This window comes from Leptodactylus fuscus, chromosome 1 (assembly GCF_031893055.1).
Source record: "Leptodactylus fuscus isolate aLepFus1 chromosome 1, aLepFus1.hap2, whole genome shotgun sequence".
In the NCBI taxonomy this organism is placed as follows: Eukaryota; Metazoa; Chordata; class Amphibia; order Anura; family Leptodactylidae; genus Leptodactylus; species Leptodactylus fuscus.
Window position 1 is genome coordinate 177,040,113 of NC_134265.1, and position 25,827 is coordinate 177,065,939.

Genomic DNA, 25,827 nt, shown 5'->3' on the forward strand with positions numbered 1-25,827 from the left:
ACTATCTTACTTTATTCAATTCATTGTTGACACAGCCCTTGACTTATCTGCTCAAAAGTGCACGGGAGCCAGCCTGTGTTTCTAGCTATTCCTGTGTCTACACCACGTGACCTAGCTTCCTGCTCTCAGATAGGGGAAAGGAGCTGCTTTCATTTCTGAACTCGTCTTCTGTTCTCCCAGTTATCAGGCTAGCTAATTCAATTGTGTTCATTATGGCAGAGACAGGCAGTCTCTGTATGTAACACAGAATGGAGTTGCTCCTGCCTGTACTTCATAGTCCAATATTGTGCATATAGTGTTGTTTGAGGACCTTTGATGACATCATAGGCCCTTCAGCCGCCTCATAGGATCACGCTGAGGTGGGCGGAGCTACAAGATAATTGGGGCGGAGCTAAACGACAGGTTGCATATGAAACCCCGCCCACCAAATGACGCAAGAAACCAGGAAGGAAGAAGATTTTACAGCAGTGAAGACTGGTGAGTATGCGACGTGGGAATACCCCTTTAAGGATTCTCAAATCTCAAACCCTGGCACTGACATGTATACCTAAGTGTTCAAAAGTTGAATTGTCCAGTCACCAGAGTGACAAGAGACAGCATCATGCCCACCAGAAGAAAGGAGAATATAGGACTATAGATTACTGTTCCAGACAATCGCCCGAAGATATTAATGATGTATAGAGGCGTCCTTAGCGAGGTAGCCCAGTACACTAAGAAGAGCAGCATATCATCTGCACAAAGGGATAGTTTTAGTTTTTCATGATATCTCCGTATCGACCAGCCTCCAAGGGCTTTAATGAAAAGGACAGGGAGCAACTCTGCCATGTCCCTCTAAACAAAATATATACATCTGAAGGCCTTGTTCGATGACCCAGGCCAGAAGGGAAGCATACAGGATCCTTACAAATTTGATAAAAGTGTAAATGGGTTGTGATCACCCTGGAAAGCCATTGGCCAATATTTGACAACTACCATCGGTAATATTGTCAATAGGATTCACACTGCCTGGGATCTCTGTTTGGCTTTGGTATCACAACTATGACTACCTTATTAATCATTTCTAGCAAACGGCCCAGCCAGACCAACAGATCATGTACTACTAAAACTGAACAACAGCAGTAATATGAAGGGCCCTTATGTCCATACATGACTGCTTTCTCTATTGTAGGTTATGTGAGTTATGGAAACTGCCACGTATTTCACATCCCCCATATACTATAATGGAGAGAGCCACATTAACGCACAACCAACCATTACAGAGTACGGAACAGCAGGGCTGTGGAGTTGGAGAAGGGACAGTTTTGAGTGGAATAGGAAAATTTAGCTCCAAACAAAACAACTACCGTATATACCCGAGTATAGCCGACCCGAATATAAGCCAAGACCCCTAATTTTACCACAAAAAAATGGGAAAACTTATTGACTCGAGTATAAGCCTCGGGGAGGAAATGCAGCAGCTGCTGGAAAATTTCAAAAATGAAAATGGTCGGAGTTTTTGGGTGCAGTAGTTGCTGGGAAGGGGAGGGGGTGTTTTGGTTGTCTGTCTGCCCCTTCCCTGAGCTTGAGGACTGTTTTTTCTTCCCTCACTTGGAATTCAGTATAGCTGAATATAGGATATCTGCAGTGCTCCTATTAACCCTTTCCCTATGGAACAGGAGCTCTGCAGATCCCCTATATTCAGTAGACCGGGCACTTTCAGACACAGGGATACCTAATGTGTGTGTGTTTCACAGTAATTTTCTACTTTTGTATGTATTCTAGGGAAAGGAGTGATTTAGAACTTTTATTTTTTTTAAATCTTCTTTTTTTTTTTTGCGCTATTTTATGGGAGATTCTATACATTGATATTGTGGCTGGTCATAGACACCTCTCCCCCTCCTAAAAAAAAAATATATATTTTTTTTTTTGCTGACTCGAGTATAAGCCAAGGGGGGCTTTTTCAGGACAAAAACTGTGCTGAAAAATTAGGTTTATACTCGAGTATATACGGTAATGATTATATATTAAACAATTATTAATATTGCATACTTAATTAGATGCATTTATTGTTCCATATATACTTTCATAGCAGTTCAATAACTAGTTTTCATCTTGAATTAGAGGATCTTTACTGCTTCTGTCTGGCTACAACTCCTTCACAAATGGCTAACAGACTGTGGAAAAATAGAGGAGTTGGAAGTTTGGCCCTGCCAGAGATGGATGGATGCCGCATAGAATACCATCAAAGGCTGCATGCCGCAGGTTGTAGACCCCTGCTATAGAACAAGCTTACAGAAAACAAATACAGTAAGGGCCACATAGTGGCTCATTGGTTAGCACTGCAGCCTTGCAGCGCTGGAGTTCTGGGTTCGAATTCTGCCAAGGGCAAAAAAACATCTGCAAGGATCATTGACGCCAACAACCCGCAGAAGAAGTCGTGGGCAAAGGCTAGTATTCTATAAGGGAGGAGGGATACAGACAGTAGGTGTTAAAATGTAGCTCTTTATGCACGGAAACATCAACTGTCAATAGGATAAAATAGGATGAAGGCACTCAAGGGTATCTAAAGCTATGCAAACCCCCTTAAACCCCCGCACCCAGTCTCAATAACCAGTATAAATAATCTGTTAGGGTATATTCAGATGGCGTGGTCAAGTCGCTATTGTCATGGAGACTGCCACAAATGTGTAACGACGTGTCTTTTTGATGCATTTCTGGCAAAAACAGTAAAAACTTTCTGCACTTTCTCAGTATATTTGCCCCTATGGGTATCTTCAAACTGCGTTTTGGGGTTAAAATACTCAAAAAAAAAATCTGTCAATTATTTTGCCTGTGAAATTTTTTGAATGCTGATTGGCTCGATTCAGTTGGGCTAGTGTTTATGTGTCCGCCCACTGCAGTGATCTAGCTGTCATTCCATCACTAACAGCATTGATCGCTGCCTCCTATTGAAAACAATGTTAAGCAGATTTTGAGGTTGAAAACTGTGGCACGCAATGGGGTTAATATGCCCATGAGTGGGGTGAATGAAAAGTTACAGTCAAGTGATAAAGTGACACAGACAATCCAACGTACTGCATCAAAGCAAAGCTGTACTTTATTACATGGCTATACCTGTCATGGGGTGCCTGTCGTGCATTCATCCCCATCCAGGGTCTTATACACCCCAGGCACGCAGCCAGACCAACATTCAACCACCTGTTAACCTACACCACATTGTTAAAGATGGTACTGCAAAAACACCCCACCATAATGTAGAGCTTCCGGATGAGAGAGTCCTCCTTTATGGCAGTCTTAAGAAGTCTTAATATTATATGAACTGCAATTTATCAGAATAGCCACCACGTATTACTACTTATCCCTGGCATTGACTGCTCTCAGGGAAATGCCTAGCTACCTCTGGCCTCCATACAAAATCAGCTGTTTTCCTAAGGTGCCGGAAGTGGGATCTGCAGCAATAAGCTGATCACTGCGACAATAATAATAATAAATTGTATTAGCGCCAACATATTCTGCAGCACTGTACAATTTGTAGGGTTCAAGTACAGACAAAAAGATACATTACAAAGAAATAGTCCCTTCACAGAATGGGACTAAGGGCCCTGTTCCCAGGAGCTTATAATCTATGAGGTAGAGTGTGTGACACAAGAGGTAGCAGGGGCGGCAATGGAGGTAGCAATTTATGAGGTAGAGGGGGTGACACAAGAGGTAGCAGGGGCGGCATTGCTTATACAATGGTCAGACAATTATGTATTAGAGGTTACTGTCATTACACAAACATAAAACTGTATGAGCCGTCACCAGTTGTGTCCTTTAACATGTGGATGGTGCCTGGGCATATAAAGTTAGCCTGAAACAGTACCATATCATGTGGGGTAATGTGGGAGCGTGAACAAAGAAGGGTTCATTTTATGGTTTCTAATTACAGTACAGAAGGGTTTGCATTAGGAATTGTGATAGGCCTGTCAGAAAAGATGTGTCTTTAGTTTGCGCTTGAAGCTGTAGAAATTGGGAGTTAATCTGATTGTCTAGGGTAGAGCAATCCAGAAGAGTGGTGCAACTTGGAAGAAGTATTGTATACGAGCGTGGGAAGTTCTGATAATGGAGGATGTAGATAATAGAGGGCATTGAGTGAACGGAGAACACGGGTTGGACAATAGACAGAGATGAGGGAGGAAATGAAGGGAGGTGCAGCATTATGGAAAACCTTGTGGATGAGAGTGAGATGTTTATATTGTATTCTGTAATGAATAGGCAGCCAGTGTAGTGACTGACACAGACCGGAGGCATTGCTGTAGCGACACATATTGAGAGGGGTTTTCTTGGTGAGACAACCCATTTAAAATTGGAAAAATAAGAAAATGGAAGTAAAGCATCTCACCTCTTCATTATGCTTTGCTACCAGTTCTACTTCTTCATTTTTAGCCTTAGAAAGTTTGTAACGGAGTTCTGCTATTTCATCCAGTTCTTCCTTTTTGCGCTTAAACGGCACAGGTCTGAAAAATGGACAAAATTCATTAAAGAAAAAGCATTTTTGTCTATAGGTTAACAAATAAATATGTTCACTCAAGTTTTGTCCACACTAGCTTTGTTTTAAAGGTAATTATTGAAATATAATGGAAGAACAAAATAAAAAATAAGTATCAAGACAATCATAAAGTCAGTTCAAAAATGCAAAACAATGCAGGTAGAAAAGAAAATAACAATCATACAATGAAACTTAGCCTGTCTCTACAGTGAGAATAAGGGCTTAAATGGGCATACATTCCAACAGCAAACCCAGTAGGGAAGAGGGAAGAATAGTGCAACTGTAAGGGAGTGAGCTGCAATTTCAAGAACTGCCACTATACAATCTTCGGCGCTTGCTTAAGTAGTCAAGAGGCCACAGTACTTGCTCATACTTTGTAATCCCTTTAGGTAGCTGATCTGTGGCGTTTCTGGGCATCAAATCCTCACCAAACTTATACCAACGTTCTATCCTAGAAAGGTGATCAGAATTATAGTCCTGTAAAGCGTCTTAAATCCGGGGCCCCACATTGCAAAAAACACTATGTTTTACAGTACCTGCAAAGTGGATGGGATGCATGTTAATCAGATCCACGTATTGCAGAAAAAATCCACAGCAGAAATGCTGAGTTTTCAAATACACTTGTATTTTGAAAATCACAGCAAGTCAATTATACCTATGGAAATGCTTTTGTTTTCTAAAGAGGTATAATAGGGGCAAAAGAATTTTCCTCTGCAGACTTTCTGTAAAAAACACGCAATGAGTTTCTGCAGGGTTTTTTGCTGCAGCTTGCTATATGGTGTCTTAGGCCTGGTTCACATCTGCATTCAGAATTTGATTCGGGGAGTCCGGTTGGAGACTTCCCAAACGGAATCCCGAGCGCATTGACAAGCTGTGAGCTTATGAAAGTATACGGACCCCTTAGACTATAATGGGGCCCATGTGTTTTCCGCGCACTGTCCACACGGAACATGAGGAGAGAAACGTACTGCATGAATTACTTTCTTCTCCACCTGACTCATGCAGAGATGCCTCCTGAGGAAGTTAATACGAAACATACATTGAGGTGGGTTGTTTTATTATGTAATCGTGATGTTTTGACCCCTCTTTTTGGCTAGTTTGTTTGGCCCGCAGTTTGCTTTGTGACATGTGGGGAATGATTAATGCACTGTATGAGACCGGTACTCCAAGGATTTTATGACTTGCTGAAAACCGAGTAAAGAAAAGAAGGAGTTAATAAGAGAATCCATTTACTGGAGCAGCGCGGTGTGCTTTTAGAAAATAGGGCTCTACAAGTAAAATGACTATTAATCACAGTCTTACCTTTTAACTTCATTATTTGCGGTGTGGTTTGCAGGAGTGAACGTCATCTTATCCATGTTGGTAGCGGTTATATTCTGAACAGGACAACGTCTGTTAAGTTAAATTGCTCCTTTACTTCCAGACGCTGAACACCCTGATGACATCTTATATGGATTTATGACCAGGTGCAAAAGAAAAAAAGAATATAATTGGTAAAACAAGAACGTTAAACCCCTTTTGAAGAAGAGCGCAGAGTCTATGATTTGCTCTGCACTGTGCCCCAGCCGTAGATCACTGTCAACAACCTAATTTAATATTTCATCTCTGGAAAAAATTATGACACAGAACCATTGTAGCCACATAAAACAAAAGTGTACCAACAGTGATTCAGACACAGGATACACACATTATATTTTTGGGTGCCAGTAAACAAGTGTAATGTACTGGTTTATAAGCATGGACTCTAAAGGTCAGTGCACACAGAATTTTTTGGCGAGGATTTTGAAGCTGAATCCGCCTCAAAATCAGCCTCCAAAAAAAGCCTCCCATTAGAACTCTATTGGGAGGCTTTTTTTGGTGGCTGATTTTGAGGAGGATTCAGCATCAAAATCCTCGCCATAAAAACTCTGTGTGTACTGTCCCTTATAAAGGAAACTCCAAAGTAAAGGGGTTCTGCCTAGAGATAGAATGTCTTTAAAGACAGCCCTCCTCATGAAATCTGGAACATTTTTCTTAGGACTTTACAATGTCCACTCTCTCTGCTATTCTTCATACAAGTTTTGATGAAATTGACAGCTATGTGTTACCACCTGGGGAGGAGTATCTGTACCCACTATGCTAGTGTTCAGGGAGCGCTGTCCATGCTCTGGAACACCCACTTGTCAATTTATTCATAAACTTCTAAGTGGAGTAACAGAGGGATGGCAGAACAGAGTACTAGGAAGAATGAAGAATACCAGTATCTGCTAAAAATGCCAAGTTAAAAGAGCTAAAAAGCTTCCATAAAAGGGATGATCCTACCAGGACCACAACACGATCACTGATGGTCCCACTGATAGCAACCTCACCAGTCACAAGAACATGATTCTTGTGAGTAAAGCACTTTGCTATAGCCCAGCAGTCTCATAGAAATGCATGGAGAGCAGTTTGCAAGCACAACTGCAATTCCATTAAAACAGGGGAACACAAAACCTCTGCTCTTGTGATGGATGGGCTCACCAGCAATGGAGTCCCCAGTGATAACACTTATAGGCTGCCTTCGTAGAAAAAAAAACAAGAACTTGCCAAAATATTTCAAGGAGATTTAACAGAAAAATAAGTGCTAAGAAAAAATAGAGAGCTAAAATCTGATTAAATGCGATAGGCAATTAATCCACTTTTGCCTTGCCATAGACTGTTGTCAATTAATTTGAATATGTACATTGTTGCTCTCCATATCTACCGACAGGTGGGCTCTTTGAGCCAATGAATTATCTCCTTACTTTTGCTCCCTGTCCCCTCTCACAGCATGTAGCGTCACAAACTAGTGTCACAAAGAGAAAAAAACTGCAGCTACATTCCCCTATTCTTCTATCTACTAATCACTATAGATGTTTTTTTCAGGGGTTACTGAAGTGTTGTATTCCCATGTACAGAGGCAACTTGTATATAATAAGGATTTTGTTCACGTCAGTTATTACAATATTTGCAATTTCGTTCATCGTGTGGCCCAATCATAGGCCTCAGCGGTCCCGGACGTCAGTCAGAAGTGCCAAAGACAGCAGGGAATCTCACCAGAGTCCAGGAGAGGTGAGTAACACGGCCCTATTAGGAACTGAAAATACTTCGGTGAACTTCCCAACAGCTAGGCATGATGTGTAATGTATTACTGAGATCCACCTTCAATATCTTAAAGTGTAACTAAGCTTTCCTATAATTTTTGATTTTGTGGCAGCATTTATGTCATTAATAAATGTTGTAAAATACTTTATTAACAAAATGTTGCTCATTTCTATGAAATCCTGCATTTTGTACTCTTTCCCTTGACTTTTCTATTGAGAATTTTTAGTCTTCTAACTGGCACTTCCTCCCATGTCACCCAACCTAGTGGTCTTGCATCCAATCAGAAGCAAAAGTGACAGCCTTGAACTCTCTGACTGCAGAAATTCTTGGCTGTATAGTCAGGTTACCGACACATGCCTCCCCAATGCAGCCCATGAGGCAACTGATTATACATCTGTGTACGGAGATGCATAGGGCGACTTTTTTGGGGGGCCAGGTGTACTTTTTAGTTCTACCATTTTGTGGAATGTCTATTGCTTTGATCACTTTTCATTCAAAACTGTGCAAAAAACAGCGATTTGGAACTTTTTACTTTTTTCTCACTATGGCATTTACCGTAGGGGAAAAATATTTTTATAGATTTGTAGAGCGGGCGTTTCAGACACAGGGATACCTAACATGTATGTGTTTCACAGTATTTAAGTACTTTTATATGTGGTCTAGGGAAAGGAGAGCGATTTGAATTTTTAATACTGTTTTATATATTTTTTTTACTTTTTTTTTTTTGCATTTATTAGACCCTCTAGGGGGCTTGAACCCTAGGGGTCCGATCACCAATGCAATGCATTACAATGCTAATGCATTGCAAAAATCCAGCATTTCTATCGCAGGCTACATAGAGTAGCCTGCAATAGAAAGTATAGAATGACAGGTCAGAGAGCCTTCACAAGGCTTCCGGCTGTCATATGCATGGGAGGCAGGCCCTGGAGCTTGCTCTGGGTGCCTGCAATCGCTGGGAAAATGGCACCTCGGTCAGCTTTGACCGAGGCACCAGAGGGGTTAATGCCTGCAATCAGTGCATTAGCGCATGGTGTCGGCTGTATAAAACAGCAGACATTGTGCAACTATGGCGGCCACCCGACTCCTGAGCGGCTGCCATAGATAAACACCTGGCATCCACTGTACTAGTACGATGGATGTCGGGAAGGGGTTAATTATATAATGCTATTATCAATATTGTTTAATTAGATTGTTGCATGTTTACTTTCATAGGAAATGAATCGCTAGCTTCTTAGGCAGGGTTCACACTACTGTTGGATATGTGTTATGTTGGTGCCTGTTAAATAAACAAACAGACACCTATCATAACAGACACTAACAGTTTTTTTAACTGATCTATTAAATGGATAAGGACACACTGGTATTAGTTAGTGTCTGTTAGTGTCCATTTTTATACTGTTTTTTTTTTTTAACGCTTTCTGAGCATGCGCAGAAAAAAACAGACAGTATAATGGACACCTGTTCATTACCCGTAGATCTTAATGTTATACAATAACTGACACTTGATGTCCATCATAAAACCTTTTTCTTTCACGGACAGAAAAGTCCTGCATGTTGGATTTTTTTGTCAACCCCCCCCCCCCCCTTCCCCCAAACAGCAGACATGCGATGGAATAGATTTGTGATGGTTCTGCGAATGTTCGTTGCTAAAAACGTGTTCCAGACAATAGCTACAAATACTACTAACAGTCACCAGCAGTAGTGTGAACAATCCCTTACTGGATTAGAGGATCTTTACTGACTGACCCTGATTGTCAGCAATTTATGAAGGAGATGGCCCATGGAAAACTAGAAGAGTCAGAGTTGGTGATTTGGCCTACTGACTCCACAGCCCTGGTTCTGTGTCAGAACCATCAAGTGTCTGTATTTATACTCAGAGCCACTCAAAGGTATGACCATACGCATGATGTATCGTCACCCCTAGGTTACCCAGATACATGCTGAAGGCTCCCATCACCATCATCATCATAGATTTCATACTCTGCATCAAATCATTAGAAATAACCTGATGGAAAGCAGAGGTAATGTAACTGGAGAACTACAAGTCCCAGCATACACGGCCACTGCAGAACATACCTTGTCCACAGCTCCCATGGAAGGCTTGCAGGGTATAGTGCTTGTTATTGTTCTTTAGATGACGTCCTCCGCGTTCTATGTCCCGCTGCAGCGACCGCCGGAACAATCCCAGGCCTGTGATTGGTCAATGCCGGGTTCTCTTCCTGTGAGAGAGATCTGATTGGTGGAAAGAAGCAGCCCGATTACACTTCCCGGAGGGACAACCAGTTGCTATAAACAACAAGAAAGACGCTACGGAAGCCGATGAGGGTAAGAAGTATGGCTGCCGAGCTGAGCTCACCTGAGAACTAAGGAAGACACGTGATTCAGGGACGGTATAAAACACCGATGGTCATCACCATTAATATGTATTACAACCCGTCCTCTGGTCTGGGAACATCAAGCCTGAGTGAGCATTTGCCCACATTGCAGTACCACTCATGGCCAGAAGGTGGCGCTCATACACCTTCCATTGCAGACGTGCGCCATGTTTCGTTCATACAATAGCCAATACTCAGCCATTCTGGAACTCTGTACTACATGACGTTTACGGCAGCGACTTATCAGAACTGTCAGATCGCTGGCTGCACATCCACCAATCAGTGCGAGCGGGCGTGAAACCCTCCAGCGACAGGCGAAAGGAGTGCACTTTGAACAAGCAAAACTTTATCAGCTATTAGGAATGCTTTGACTTCCTTTCTGGGTTCTTGACTTGCTCCTCCCCTTTCTCGTGCAGCTTTGATCCCTGGCAGGGTTGAGGTCAGGTTCGGGTTCCTGTGCCGGTCTCTGAGCCTCTCACCCCCGTCTCCCTTTCCAGGCGGAGCTCTCAGCAGTCACCACTGTCAGGTGAGGGGGATTTCTGGGCGGCGTGGAGCTGTCTCTCACTGAATGTGGGCTTTGTCCTCTCCTTGTCAGCAGTATTAATGTAGAGTATTGAGGTTATTGTAATACCTGTATTATATCTTCCTCATTGTGTATTCCCTGGGGCTGTACATAGGAGGCTGCTGTGCCTATAGGTGGCGAGAAGTACAATGGAATATAGTGACTGCAGTGATATTTATCAGACAACTGCATAGATAGCAATTGCTTCTTGGTGACAGACAGGAGGTTTTTGCTCTTCTTTAATAGACATGTGATGAGCGCGTGTTTTACAGTATTTCCACAATTATCTAGGCTCAGCCTCCACGTACTGTATGCATGTATAGGGTATCTTAGCTAATAACATGTATCACATATTAGGGGGCCCATTGCAAATAAAGGCAACAGTGGCCTTCTCTAATTGTGGGACATGTAATCTGTATGCCGTGATATCAGATTTCCTTCTGCTAAGCATCTAGACAGGGTCTAAGCTGTGACATGTGTGTAATGAAGATGTGTCCAGTGGTGGACAAGGAAAGTGGGCGCCGCTCATGTTTGTTGGGGATTCGTATGATTTTACTGATGGTCTGCCTGGGCTGTCTAGAGCCTGTTCACCATGTGTGTATGTGCCTGCAGCATGGTGGATCAGTGGTTAGCACCATAGGTTCAACTCCACACAAGGACAACATCTTCAAGGAGTTTGTATGTTCTTCCTGTTTTTATGTACGTTTCCTCCAGGTGCTCCCACACTCCAGAAGTATTAATAGGGAATGCAGATTATGAGCCCTGTATGGGAGCTGTAAGTTAAAACTCACTAGGTCGGGGAACCGGCAATGATGGACCCAGGATTTCTGGTCACTTTGTCCTCCAAACTATGATGGCTGATCCCAGATCCCAATGTGTATATAGCACATGAAGCAAAATCCAGTTGCCAGATCTAATTTTCTAGTCGCTATGATGACTCCTTTGTCCAGACCTGCCATATGTTTGTATAGACTGAACTTATGTCATTTTACATACATAGACAGATATTTAGAGCTGTAATAGTGGCCATAGTGACAATTCTTCATCTTTCTCTATAATGGCTGGAATGAGATTTGTTTATAAAATTTGGCCTTGTACCTTTTTCCTAGTTTTGGTTGAAGATAAGAGACCTTACAGGTTAAACATCATAAAACAAAAGTGTTGTAGCTCTTATCTCATAAACTTTGGCCTCTTTCACCAATGCTAATCCCATGGTTGGTTGTTTCATTTCATAGCTCCTAATTTTGTTTGCCAGGCTCTTAAATCGCTTCATAATCACTTTAGTTTTGTTTGCAAACACATTATAGAGTTTCGATGAGTCAGCTTGATATGCTGTTATTGGATACTGTAAGTCTTGTTAGCAGATATTTTCAATGTAACATGACAGATACAGAATCTTCATTAATACTGGCATACAGAACACCTGTATTAATAACCCCCCCCCCCTCCTCCGTGAGTCTGCACAAGTTGGCTGATGATTGCCCAAAAGTGGGCAATCATACAAAACACTAGTATTTCTCGCTGAAAACTGTATGAAAATAGTTGGCATAACCAATCTGTTTTTCGATGATGAAAACTTAAAGGGATCCTATCATTGGATACCCTTTTTTTCTAATACGTAGGGATAGCCTTAAGAGAGGCTATTCTTCTCCTACCTTAGATTTTTTCTCCGCGCTGCCGTTTGGTAGAAATCTGAGTTTTCTTCTGTATGCAAATGAGTTCTCTCGCAGCACTGGAGGTGTCCCCAATGCTGCGAGAGAAATCTCCAGCGACGCCTCTATCTTCTTCTGGAACGCCCTTCTCCCTGTGTTTTTCTTCCATCCTGGATTTCAATCTTCTAGGCCTCGGGCAGAGCCGACTGTGCATGCCCACGGCCACAAGTAAATTGCCGCTTACACAGCTTACTGAGGCCATATTCATACATTGCATTGTGATGGGATTGAGCCACACCACAACTGCGGTGTTAGAACCACAGAAAGTTGTGGAATAATCCATGCCATGTTATTACAGTCTATGAACAAAGGGGAAAACATAGGAAATGCCACTAAAACTGCTTTCATGAGTTCCAACACGTATTGTAGGTGTAATAAGGATTTTAACAGGGACTCTGACCCTAAATCCTGTCTTACGTGACTGTTTTCTATTGCCCAGTCAATATGGCCAATCTGCTATTCTGTAATAAAACGGAATAGTGACATTTAATAGGATTAGGCCGCATTCACACACAGACAAGTGTTCTTGAGGTTTTGTAAATTTCTCATGGCTGACTTGTACTTGAAGTCGGAGTAAACCGTATCAAACCACAACAGATTAATAAATTTAGTGTATTTCTGGCTTCATCACACTAATAAAGCATTTCATGAGATGGTAGAAGCTTGTGTAGGACCGTTGTGATGTACTTTATTACAAGTTCTTCCTATTAGCTATACTGGTAATGGTTTTGTAATGTTAGTATAGTGCTGCTTTTTGCTTTCTTTTATACATTCCTTCCTTGCTAAATGTAGCACAGATGAAATATATTAGACATAAAAGTGCATGGCTGGTAATTCTGTATGCTTATCTATTACACATGTGAGATAGTGGGGCCTCAGAGTGTGGGAGGACCCTGGGAAGTTCTGCACAGTGGATAAGCAGCCAATCCTCCTTCCTTTACTATAGAGCCAGTCATGTTTAACCTATCTGCAGTATGTATGAAGAGGCGTGTGTGCATGTGGCTTGAGGGTGGAGATGACTGCAGTGTGACTTGTCAAAGTCTTCACATTGATACAGTCGCCTGTGTGTAGCCGCTGAGGTATACAGGACTGTGGCTCGTACTGTCCTAATGAGGTCCGGTTGCACTGTGAGTATCTGTGTGTCTCTGTGAATAGAAACGCCGCAGTATCTTGTATACACATGTGGCAGATCTACATCTACCCTAACAGGTAGTATTGAGAGAGAGGGGCATATTGACTCCCCCAGTGTGTTCTCTCCTCTCCAGTTCATCTTTCGTTCACTTTTTACAATGTATGTGTCTTTTAAACAGTGAGTATTTCTATCTATAGATGAAAAGGCACCAAATATTGAGTTATATGAACATATGTCCTATTAAATCAAGTCTCTAAACCCTACAGCAGCATTGTAATGGATCTAAATGTGTAAATTGTGGATCTGCGTTCACAGGGCATATATGTTACCCAGCAAAAGTACTTTTAGGCTGAGACCACATTTTGTGAAAGGATGCTTTTTGAGCCAAAGCTGTAAGTGCCTTCCAAGGGAATGGAAAATATTTTTTAAAAAGTTGCAACAAAAAACGTTGCGCTTTATGTGGATTAGACCGTGCAATAATATCTTGCAGCCACATATTACAGTTTTTTTGGCATGCTGTTTTGTACATTCTGTTTTTGCTACATGTCCTGGTTCATTGTAGGAAAAGCAGAGAATGTTTTTGGCACTACTGGCAGTAGAATAGTATGGCTATCGCAGGTTTTGGAGAAATGTTTATTTGGCCTATGTGATAGTGCTTAAGCTTTCTGCTGTTCCTTAGTGCTCAGCCAAATAAACTATATTTAGTAAAGTACTGATATGACTTGCATTCTTTCCTTTTGAAGGTCTTAAATATTTGTACAGAGTATATAATGGTCATGCAGATTGATATTGGTAACGTCCATTAACATCTGTTTTAAGATCATTGTAAGTCAGGGGGTAACCTACACATGTCCATTAAATAATAGGACTTTCTTTTTTTTCTTTTTTTTTTTTTTTTTCAGCTTTTCCAACCTGACAGACCCAATATAAGCCTATGGCTCTTTTTTTTCTGTTACTATTGGGCTGTGTAAATATGTGTTAATAACATAAATGTAGATGTATCCGCACCAATTGGATAAGCTACTTCTTATAGTTTACACTACCCTGTCTGCGGCTAATATTTTGCATTTGGAAATAATTTATTAATGGAGATGTAGTTAACTTTTTTTTTTTTCCCCAACCCCTTCCATAAATTCTGACGATTCTTGCAAGAAGCTGAGGTATAAGGCTAGGTTTGTAGTAACCTGCTAGATATTACTGAAGCTAAAAACTGCATGCAGCTGTACATCCAAGTGCCATCTGTTCCCTCCATAGTCCCATACATTTCTTCAATGGATGGCAAAATAGACCGGAATAGGAAGAAGCTGCCCTGAGTTTGGCCTCTGCACAAACCTGTGATAATATGTGGGCGTTTGTATAGGGCCATAAAAAAAAAAAAAAAAAAAAAAAAAATATGGGTCATTGTGTTAGCCGTTAAATCCAGGGCTAGCGCACTGACAAAGCACGTGTTCATGTGCTTGGAGTTCATATGTAGCATGGTATATTGTGTGGTGAATTACCACATGGTTTTGCCATAGTTTTCAGCTACACAAAAGATATTTTGCTTCACACGTGAAAACTGTGAGCCCAATAATTGATGTCAGTTTGTGGTAAAATGTTTGTAGTAACTGGCAGTGCAGCATACACATAACCCATAGTTATTAAAGAGGACCTTTCATCAGATTGGGCACAGGCAGTTCTATATACTGCTGGAAAGCTGACAGGCTTTCCCGATCTGTGCCCCGGGTAAAGCGCTATCGGTCCTAGTACCGTTGCGCTTTACAGTCAGAAGGGCGTTTCTGACACTTAGCCAGGGACGCCCTTCTGCCCAGCAGCGCCTATCGCGCTGTGCTGTGTGAGCAGGAAGGAACGCCCCCTCCCTCTGCTCAGAGTGCTCGTCCATAGACGAGTATTAGCAGGAGAGGGAGGGGGGAATTCCTCCCCGCTCCACAGTACAGCGCGATAGGCGCTGCTGGGCAGAAGGGCGTCCCTGGCTAAGTGTCAGAAACGCCCTTCTGACTGTAAAGCGCTATGGTATCGGGACCAATAGCTCTTTACACCGGGCACAGATCGGGAAAGCCGATAGTGCGCTGAATTCAGCGCACTGTCAGCTTTCCAGCAGTATATAGAACTGCATGTGCCCAATCTGATGAAAGGTCCTTTTTAATGTATTCTGAAAGATAATAGACACCTATATTGTAACTATCGGGTAGTGTTCAGTACAATATAAGTGTATTTTCACCTTCTCTTCTGTCATGTTTCTTTATTCTTATAACGAAAGAAAGTCTTTTTATTTATTTCTTCTTTTACGTGGGGGGGGGGGTTTAGTGCAGATGGACACCAGACAGAGGGGGGTCTGCACTTGCCGTTTAATGTCCCTTGCTCTCATCCTGTGATTGATCAGAACAGCGGACATTAAAGGACCCAAGTGTGAGCCTGACCTTAGAATGAAAGGATAAGTCGTCAAAAGCAAACCAACCAAATGGTGGTTAGTTATGCTAGGTTCCAAAAAATGGAAACCCATTACACTTAAAATGTAGTTACCCACGGTCCCCATAGACTATAACGGGGTCCACCGAGTTTCTGCCCAAATAATGTGGGGAGAAAAGTTCTGTTTGTAGGACGTTTCTCTCCTCATTGTTCAGGTGGAATTGGGGACAGAATCCCCCAACCGGAGACTGAGTGCTAGTATGAACCTAGTCTTAGACAGCAATCTCTATAGACTCGCTAAATTCATCATCCTGAATGAGCCACTGTGATAAATCTGGAGTATCTAGCCTAGTTATAATCTCTCTAAATTTTGGATATTATTAATACTGTACCCGTTTTTCTTAGAAGGTTCTTTTTCTTAAGGACAGATATGATGGCAATGAATCCATTAAAGGGATTCTACCATTAAAGAGAAGATTTCCAAAGGAGCACGTAGACATAGGTGGCACTACTCACACAGAGATATATATCTGCACGGGAGACAAAAAAACGCTAAATGTGGTGGTGCTCTAAGTCCAGAACAAAGAAACATGTGAAAAAATAAATAGAAAAAATTGCTTGGCACTCACCAACAGTAGCGTAAAAAGTTGAAACTTTATTGAAGAATGTCCATACAAAGTTTTAAAAGCGGGAGGAGGCACGCTCAGCAACCGGGCGACAGCTGTTTCGTATACAAAATATACTTTTTCAAGCTCGTAAAAAAACTTTTTCGAGCTTGAAAAAGTATATTTTGTATACGAAACAGCTGTCGCCCGGTTGCTGAGCGTGCCTCCTCCCGCTTTTAAAACTTTGTATGGACATTCTTCAATAAAGTTTCAACTTTTTACGCTACTGTTGGTGAGTGCCAAGCAATTTTTTCTATTTATTTTTTCTACCATTAAACTACCTTTTTTTTCTAATGAACACGTCGGAATAGCCTTAAGAGGCTATTCGTCTCCTACCTTTAGACGTGGTCGCCGCCGTTCCGTAGAAATACCAGTTTTAACCAGTATGCAAATGAGCTCTCCGCAGCAATGAGGGCGGGCCCCAGCGCTGAAAGGCCGATGAGCGCATCCCCATTGCTGCCCAGAGCTCTTTCCTGCGGCGCCTCCTTCTTCTGCAGCAACTCCGCCTCTTCTGGCTTCTCTTGCTGTTGTAGTTCGATACAGGAGCATAGAGAGGCCACCCCAAAATGGCCGCCGGCCAGCTCCTGTATTGAACTGCAAGAGCGGCTACCCCAAAATGGCAGCCGGCTGGCTCCTGTATTGAACTTCAAGAGCGGCTACCCCAAAATGGCCCCCAGCCGGCTCCTGTATTGAACTGCAAGAACTTCTACCCAAAAATGGCCGCCGGCATGCGGCTTCTACTACGGCTACTGCGCAGTTCACGTTTTGGATTCGTCATTATTCTATACAGAGTATTGTATAGAGAAGGTACTACAAATAAAGTATAAAATTCCCCCTCCACTTGCATAGACCACAGAAGGTCTGCAGGTCCTGTTAGGATTTGGGTACAGATTTGATGCTTAAATCCTGACAGAATCTGCAGTCTATACAAGTGGATGGGGTATGCTATACTTTCTTTATAGTACCTTCTGTATATAATCTATCCTATCCTACTAATCCTATCCTTCCTACTAATATTATAAATGTGAAAGTTTGTGTTTGGATGATTGTTCCTCAATTGCGCAAAAACAGCTGCATGGATTCGGCTGACATGTTGCACATGCATACCTTGGAACCTGGAATGAAACATAGGCTATGTATTATGCTGGTGAATGCCCGCACCTCGCAACTGCTAACCCCGAATTCGTCATCCTGCGAGGCTAAAGGACCTGAGATGACGTCATCGCAGGTCCTTGAGCCGCTTTCCGATAGGACCGCGGCATTGTGTGGGCGGCGCTATGGACGATGTAGACGCTGGAGAACATGGTGCCTACTGCAAGCTCCGGAGCGTCCCAAACAAGTGGCCTTGGTGTGGGGGTGCAAGAAGTGCATTGGCTGTGTGCGCACACTGGGGGACTGAAGTGTTCTGCCTTTGCCAGGGGGGGAGTCACCTGCACCGCTATCGGCAACGTCGGTTCGGCCTGTTGTGCCGCAGTGGCTGCTGGCAGATGCGACCTATGGAATCTGCCGGACAGTCTAAGATGTAGCTATCGCACACAGTATCGCATCCAAATATTTGGTGAGTACGCCAGGTGTTTCAGCTCTGCAACCTATGTCGTGGGGAGGTCCAGGGGCACGTGGTATGGGGGGGCACGCGATATGGGGGGGGCACGCGGGATTGGGGGGGGGCACACAGCAGGGGAGTTTAGGGAGGTGGGGGGCGCAAAGGAGGAGGATTTGGGGTGGGAGCAGGGGGTCCAGGGTCGGGGTGAGTAGGTGGGGGGCACACGGGAGGGGGCATCGGGTGTGGAAGGGGGCCAGGGACTCCCGGTACAGCGGGGGACCCTGGGACGGAGTGCTTGCGACGGGGGGGGGGGGGGGGGGGGGGGGGGCGGGGCGGGGTGGCCCACACCTGCATATACTGTACTTGTAGAGATACAGCGCGGCAGGACGCAGCACATCACCTCCAGCAATTGCATACATTTGCGTAGGTTGACGCAAACGCCAACCTGCAGACAAAGTTGCGGGCAAATGCTAGTATAGTATAATGAAGCGTCACCATAACGTAGCTAATAAATGATATGGATCGGCCCTGTTACATTATAGGAGGACTAACCAGCATGTGAATCCGCTGGCACTGCTGCAGCAGAAACTCCAGTTTTTAGCATTAGGTCAGTGCTGCAGATTCCATAAAGATTACAAGCCTGATTTTCCTGACACAAAGGTGTGTGAGCATAGCCCGTTCAGCTTCTATTGTATCTCCGAATGGATTCCCCTCATGTGTGTGTCCGCTGATGGACCTGAAGGTTTGTTACTGGATACTTTACCACAATATAATATGTGGGAGCCATAGTTTGTCCTTCTCGTCAGCACAGTTTCATATCTCTATCTACAATAATTGATTTTGGGAACTGAGACTTACCCTTTGATACTGTAGATTTGTTGAGGCAAAGTTCTCAGCTAGATTTGTGCCTGTGGATAGAGAAGGGGGATGGGCATACTTATTCCAGTGCCAGGGATTTCTGCTGAGTCACCCGCCAAGTGTCTCTCTTGTTCTCAGGCATATTCCACATCTTTCTTGCATAGTACATGGTTACATAAGGCCCAGTAATACTGCTCTTGAGAAACTTTTAACTCAAATTGTAATGCTAGCCACTTCTATGGCCAGTTATAAAGCATTTTGCACTGGTTTGAAGCAGAACTGAACTCTTGGACTTTGGAATTTCTGCCAGTATTTGTGTCACTTTATAAATGGTATAATCTTTCTGTGAAATCCTCCACTTTTTTATTCTTTACCTTGCTTCTCTAAAGGGTACTTGGGTTTTCATGAAAAGTTGAAATAATGTGCAGGGTCTTGCTGAACACTCTGTATAACCTCTGTATAAACCTTCATACATGGTGTCTTTTTTTTTTTTTTTTTTTCTGCTGCTATTGTTCCCATTTTGGCTTAAAGAGGACCTTTTGTGTCCTGGGGAACGTGCGGTGTAATGCATTGCTAGAAAGGTGACAGTGCGCTGAATTCAGCTTTCCCGTTATGTGCCCCCGCTGAAGAGCTATCAGTGCCGTTACCGTAGCTCTTCAGTGTCAGAAGGGCGTTTCTGACAGTCTGTCAGGACCGCCCCTCCTCACAGTACTGTCTATAGCGCTGTACTGTGAGGGGGCATTCCTTACTGCCCAGTGATGACGCTGAGCCGTGTGGAACTCTCCCCTACTCCTGACAGTATAGGTTGTCCTCGGGTTACGATGATCTCTGGTTACGCTAAAAAGTAAAGCTCCCTTGTAACAGAAAGCTGCCAGCAATCCTCCTGATAATACTTGTCTATGGACGAGCACTGTGAGCAGAGGGAGGGGGCGTTCCTCCCCACTCACACTGTACAACGCGATAGGCACTGCTTTGAAGGATGTACCTGACTGACTGTCAGGAACGTCCTTCTGACTGTAAAGAGCTACTGTACCGGGACCGATAGCTCTTCAACCATGTAAGGTCCTCTTTAACAAATGGGTTTTTTTGAGGCCTTTTTAGTTTTTCTCTTTTTTTTTTACTTTGCTCCAGCACAGTGTTCTGGACCGGGAAACCTCTCTTTGAAAAACGCTAGCGGTTTTTGCAAAAATCACGTAAAAAACTGTCATGGATTTTCCGACCTCCATTTGACTTCAATGGGTTTTTCCAGGCAGACTCCGCCTGAAAATAGGTCATGTCGCTTTTTTTTTCCCCCGCTAGCTGAAATAAACCGCTAGCGGGGAAAAAAAAGCTAGCGGCTTCCATTGAAATGAATGGGAGGCGTTTTTGCAGGCGGATTTCACGTCAAAATCTTCTAGCAAAAAACTGTGTGAACTAGCCGTGGATAGCCTCTTTTAAGTATTCCACAGTTGTCCATTGAAATGTGTGGCTTGTCTATGTAATGGACAACTTCTCTTTGTTCCCCTAACTGGCTAAATTAGCTGGACAATCCTGTTAGGCCAGTCTCACACTACAATTGTACTTTCTTTTGCCTTAAACATTCAGAGGATCAGAATAAAAGACATTCTAAATTCCAAATACTAAATAAATTCTGATCACATCTTTGTCAAAAGCTAGTCGTAGTCACAGGACTGAATTGTCCCATATTGTTTGCATGCAAGCATGAGGGGTCCGATTGAAGTGTGAATTGTGGCTTTGTTCTGGGCAATTTTACAAATCTCTTAGTATTTTATAATGCAGAATTAGAATAATTTTTTTTCTCGCTGTTGTGACTCCCATGTTTTAGCCCATACTCCCCCCACCACCACAGCATACTGTTCCTGTGAGGAATAAGTTTAGAAAGTTGCTGCTGTGAACTTTGTCCCTGTTCTTAGTCCAATGTGCAGAAAGCTGAAATGGAGAAACTCGTGTTTTGCTGAGCAAACCTTTTCCTTGTTTACCCTTTACATTCCAGAACTTAGATATCTTGACTCTGGGTTACAGATCCTTGACAGGAAAAGTGTTTTTTACCTTTTACATATAGAATTGTTGCAATAGATGTAGGTGTATTTGTGTGTAAATTTTTATTTTTTATTTTTTTTGGTCATCTTTACATTTTGCTGACTAGAAATTTCTCCTAATGTAGATATTGTAAGGGTATGTTGACAGTTTTTTTGCAAGCTGAAAAAAATCTACTTCAGGAATTAGGAACTTTTTTTGACACTTCTTTTTACATTCTTTTTGTTGCATTTTTTGATGCGCTTTTCATTGTGTGTGTTTTTTTTTTTTTGTTTTTTTTTTGTTTTTTTTCCTCCTCCAGCACATTGTAAACCCTAGCGTTTTTTTGCAAAAACATGTTAAAAAAAACACTAGCAGTTTTTCCGCCTCCCACTGATTTCAATCGGTTTTTCAAGGCCGAATCTGACTGAACATAGGTCATGTCGCTTCTTTTTTTTTTTTTTTTTTTTTTCTCCCCCTCTGGCTGAAAAAATCAGCTAGAGGAAAAGAAAACTGCTACTGGCTTCTACTGAAATGAGTGGGAGACGTTTTTGAGGCATATTCCGCCTCAAAATCTGCCTGCAAAAAAAACTCCTTGTGAACATACTCTAAGGAGTTAAAAAAACTGAATTCTACCAACAATTACTTACAGTACTACCTGCCCTGTCCACACCCAGCCCTCCTACAGGAGTATACTTCTAACAGGCCACTCTTCAATTCAGAAAAAACATTTCTGGACTGACAGCCATATTGTAGTACTGTAGTACTAATTTTCTTCTCTTCTCTCATCGCCTTTAATCCCGACAGAATGGTTATGCTAGTTTATCTAGGGAGGCTGAACTTGTTGTAGTTGCTGGAAAGAACTTGATGAATGAAGCTGACAATTTTCCATGTTTTCTAAGATCTGCTTGAAAGAAGAACTATGAGCAATCCCTTCCAGCACTTAGTGGAGCCCCTCAACCCTGCTGAGCCCAACAAGACATTTTTCAATCTCCAGAAGTTGAAGGATACAAGATATGGTATGTCCTATATTTTGCAGACAATTGGTGAATTGGTCAGTCATTGGCAGGTTTCTGTTCCCCTGTCATCTTTTTATCATGTGACGGGTATACTGCCTCAGTCAAACTCCCCACACAAGGTGTGTTTTTTTTTTTTTGTTTTTTTTTGTTTTTTTTTTAAATACTGTGTGTAATATCTACTACATTCCTTTTCTTTTCAGACCGTCTACCCTTCTCCATTCGAGTCCTCCTTGAATCAGCCATCAGGAATTGTGATGAATTTCTGGTAAAAAGCAAAGATGTAGATAATATCCTGAACTGGAAAGTCACTCAGCATGAGAATGTGGAAGTCCCGTTCCGTCCAGCAAGAGTTATACTGCAGGATTTCACGTAATTGTCATATTTTCTACTATTGGTGATCTCTGATTAATGCTATGCTTGTAACACATTTGACATTATAAAGGGTAAAAAACTGTCCTGAATCTGGTCACCTTTTTTGCAAAGTAATGTGGCAGTTAGGGCTTGTTTACACGGGGCAAGAGGGGGCGGATTTTGGCGGTGAATCCATGTCATAATCCGCCCCCTCACAATAGAGGTCTATGTAGACCACTAGCTTACTAAGAAGCGAAAAAAGAAGTGAGCTGCCCTTTCTTCAGGCGGATTCCTCTGCTAATTCAGCCTAGGCGTCCACCTCGCAGCAGCACCCTTCAGACTAGGCCCATTCATTTGGGCCAACTCAGGAGCGGGAAGCCGCGACTGTCAGAAGCTGGGACAGTCATGGTAGGTGCATTTTGGCCCTATTCTGATGCGGCTTCCTGCGTCAGAATCAGGACCAAAATACCCCATACTGCTCCCTGTGTGAGCTAGCCCTTATGCTTGCTTTCAGTTTCAGTCCAAGAATGTAAATAATACACAATCACAAATATATAATAAACACACAAAGCACACCAACACGCATGCACACACAAGCATGTGCGCGCACACGCCCCCCATATAAGGGTCAATATATAATTACTAGCTATAATCTAGACAATAAAGAAGATAAAACATTCACCAAATAAAAAAGCGTGTTTTCCTATCGGGTGGCATCTGAGGGGTAAAGGTGCTCCCCATGTATTGCTAGAATAAAGATGTGTTAAAATACCCTGAGTGACATGAGTGCACAATAAAACCTGGACACTAAAGGCAGAGAAAACTACACCTGCAATGTAGTAAGCACAAAGTCTTGGATATTCAGGGTGCTCTAATCTGAGAACAGATATATATGCTCAGCGGGTGCTTTTTTTGAATGCAGGTGACTACAGAGTATACTGATGCATTCCCAGTGATACACAAATAAGAGTGCACCCCGCTTTCACAACAGGAAATGAGGCTCCAGCGCAATTGGTTTTTTGGGGGGGTGGGGGGGTTGGAGACCAGAGACCGTTAGATATAAAGTATAATCTAGGCACATGCACATACCGATTTCTAACTATATATAATTTTGATTCCTACCCGTCGGGGACAGAGGAAGGATATCCCATTTACCTTAAATGAACCGACATCAATGTATACCAGCCTGACAACAATTAATATTATATTCTTTTTGTTCTCTGTATGTTGAATTGGAGCCTTTGGACACTGAACACTGCAAAATACTTGGTCAAAGTTGCACCATCTGATTCACAATACAGATTTTACAATAAACGTGTAGTGTACAGTTAAAATTCCCTGGATGTGGGTTTATGAATACTGTCTAAATCAAGACCGTGCAAGTTAGTTACGGTCTTACACGACCGTAGGGGTTTTTGCGGTCCGCAATTTGCAGATCCGCAACACAAATTTCACTTTAAAAATTAATTCTGCAGACATCCACAAAGTGCATCCGCAACGTTCCGTGTGTATCAGTATTATGCGGATCCGCAAAAAACAAAACACACCACAAAACACACGTTGATATCTGCAATTGCGGATATACACTGATGTATGTTCAGTGTATATCCGCAAAAATTCACGCGCCCATAGACTTCTATTTGCCGTGCCGTAAAAGCGCGGACATGCGGTATACTGTCCGGACCACGGTTGCGGCACGCCACACCACTGACAAAATCTACGACCGTGTAACAGGCCTCATAGAAAATTATGGGACCGTAAATGGTCCGCAATTTTGAACCCGCAATTGTGGACCATTTGCGGTGCAAAACTACGGTCGTCTAAGACCAGCCTTAGTCTGTATTAAAATTATACCAGATATTTTACAACACTGAATGGTAAACTAGAAACTCTTTAGACTGTGTGGTCTAACGTTACACCCCCTAGTTACTGGTTTAGTTTTTGACAAAAAAAAATTGCCATCATTCTGCTACATTATTTTTTATTTTTTATTTTTTTTGGCGCATTATCTATCTTCTTAAAACGGGCCCTTTAAGCCCTTCCCTTTGTTGAAAAAGTAACCGTGCCAGAATATGTAAGACAAATTTGGTGTAAATCATGTATACCAGCTTGTTGCATGATTTTTCAATAGTAAATCTGTCCTAAGGTTCTTTGGGATACTGAGACACACTTCTGTTCCCGGATGGTTCATCCATTAGCGGAGCAGACTACCAAAGCGGAGTGTCCATAGAGACGTCTGAGGAGGTTGGCGCCCATTTTACAGAAAGGAGGGACTAAGTATTGGGAAATCATGCATGCCTGAAAAGTTTAACACTTCCTCAGTCAGCCACATTTCTTATTTGCATTGTAGTTAATGTATAGAGACATAACAAACCATTCTTCTTCAGTTTCTTATATGTACCTATTGTTTTCAGCGGTGTCCCTGCAGTGGTGGATTTTGCAGCAATGCGTGATGCAGTAATGCGATTGGGAGGAAATCCAGAAAAAATTAACCCGGTTTGCCCGGCAGACTTAGTGATTGATCATTCCATACAAGTTGATTTCAACAGAAGGTGAGACGGTTCCTGAGCAGTCTGTCTTATGCATGCTCTGCTGACTTTCTGAATGCTTGTCTCTGTCAGTGTCCGTGGAATATTCAGACCCCGACTAATGATGTGCACAGTCATATTTTTATCCATCAAATTCACAGTATTGCACAAAATCACACAAAAATCATGCAACTAATCAATTTAATATTCTAAATTGTGGTGGTCCAAAACTAGGAAAAAGCACAACTGAGTTCTGTGGGCTTTGTATGGTATTGCTTGAATGCAGATGGCTGCCAGGCACAGTTTATAGGCCATGTTCACTGGGAATAAAGTGTATCCTTTTGGGCAACCACCTTATTTAAAACAAAAAACTAAAAGTAAGCAATGCAATCTGTGCAGCTTTATTCACAAAGCAAGTTCTGGTGCATGCGAGAACTGCTGGGAAGAATAGGTGGCAGACATTTCTGCACGTATATCTTCATCTGAGGATATATGAAGGGAAAACCTCTACCTAAGCCACTTTCTGCATGCCTAGCCAAAAGGTTTAACTTCAGGAAAATAAATGTCACTTTTATCTGCACATTTCCTCCTTCTTATGTCATATATTTTAGGGAAGACAGCTTACAAAAAAATCAGGAATTGGAATTTGAAAGGAACAGAGAACGATTTGAGTTCTTAAAAGTAAGTATGTCAGAGAGTATTGGATTGGTATTTCTAGTGAAGAATGAACCCTACCATATTTGTAAGGTGCATTACTATGTATATTTGGTTCTGACTTTCTCTTGCTGATATTTTTTTGCAGTGGGGCTCGCAGGCCTTTCAGAATATGAAGATCATCCCACCAGGCTCAGGCATCATTCATCAGGTCAACTTGGAGTATCTGGCCAGAGTAGTTTTTGACCAGGATGGTCTGTACTACCCTGATAGTCTTGTTGGGACAGACTCCCACACCACAATGATCGATGGCCTTGGAGTTCTTGGTTGGGGTAAGCAGAACATCTTGTTGACAAAAGTGTTGTGCTAAGTTAACACAGCAAGAATCGCATCA

The 25,827-nt window shown here is 42.5% G+C and overlaps 2 protein-coding genes across 3 annotated transcripts in view; one reads left to right on the forward strand and one right to left on the reverse strand.

The window, feature by feature from the left end:
• Positions 1-9,787, reverse strand: part of CCDC171 (coiled-coil domain containing 171) — a 71,440-nt gene extending 61,653 nt beyond the window's left edge. The window contains exons 1-3 of the mRNA XM_075279918.1: positions 9,686-9,787; positions 5,810-5,952; positions 4,361-4,475 (exon numbers count right to left, since the gene is read on the reverse strand). Of these exons, the coding sequence (XP_075136019.1) occupies positions 4,361-4,475; positions 5,810-5,865 (171 nt within the window). The 5' untranslated portion in view covers positions 5,866-5,952; positions 9,686-9,787. The remainder of the gene's footprint in view (positions 1-4,360; positions 4,476-5,809; positions 5,953-9,685) is intronic.
• Positions 9,788-10,373: 586 nt separating this feature from the next.
• Positions 10,374-25,827, forward strand: part of ACO1 (aconitase 1) — a 40,932-nt gene continuing 25,478 nt past the window's right edge. The window contains exons 1-6 of one of the 2 annotated variants that reach the window (XM_075279995.1): positions 10,374-10,510; positions 21,784-21,900; positions 22,101-22,269; positions 24,666-24,803; positions 25,391-25,460; positions 25,582-25,765. In XM_075279995.1, the coding sequence (XP_075136096.1) occupies positions 21,804-21,900; positions 22,101-22,269; positions 24,666-24,803; positions 25,391-25,460; positions 25,582-25,765 (658 nt within the window). In that variant the 5' untranslated portion in view covers positions 10,374-10,510; positions 21,784-21,803. Of the gene's footprint in view, positions 10,511-13,254; positions 13,386-21,783; positions 21,901-22,100; positions 22,270-24,665; positions 24,804-25,390; positions 25,461-25,581; positions 25,766-25,827 lie in introns of those variants that run through there. The other variant, XM_075280004.1, reaches the window with a different exon arrangement.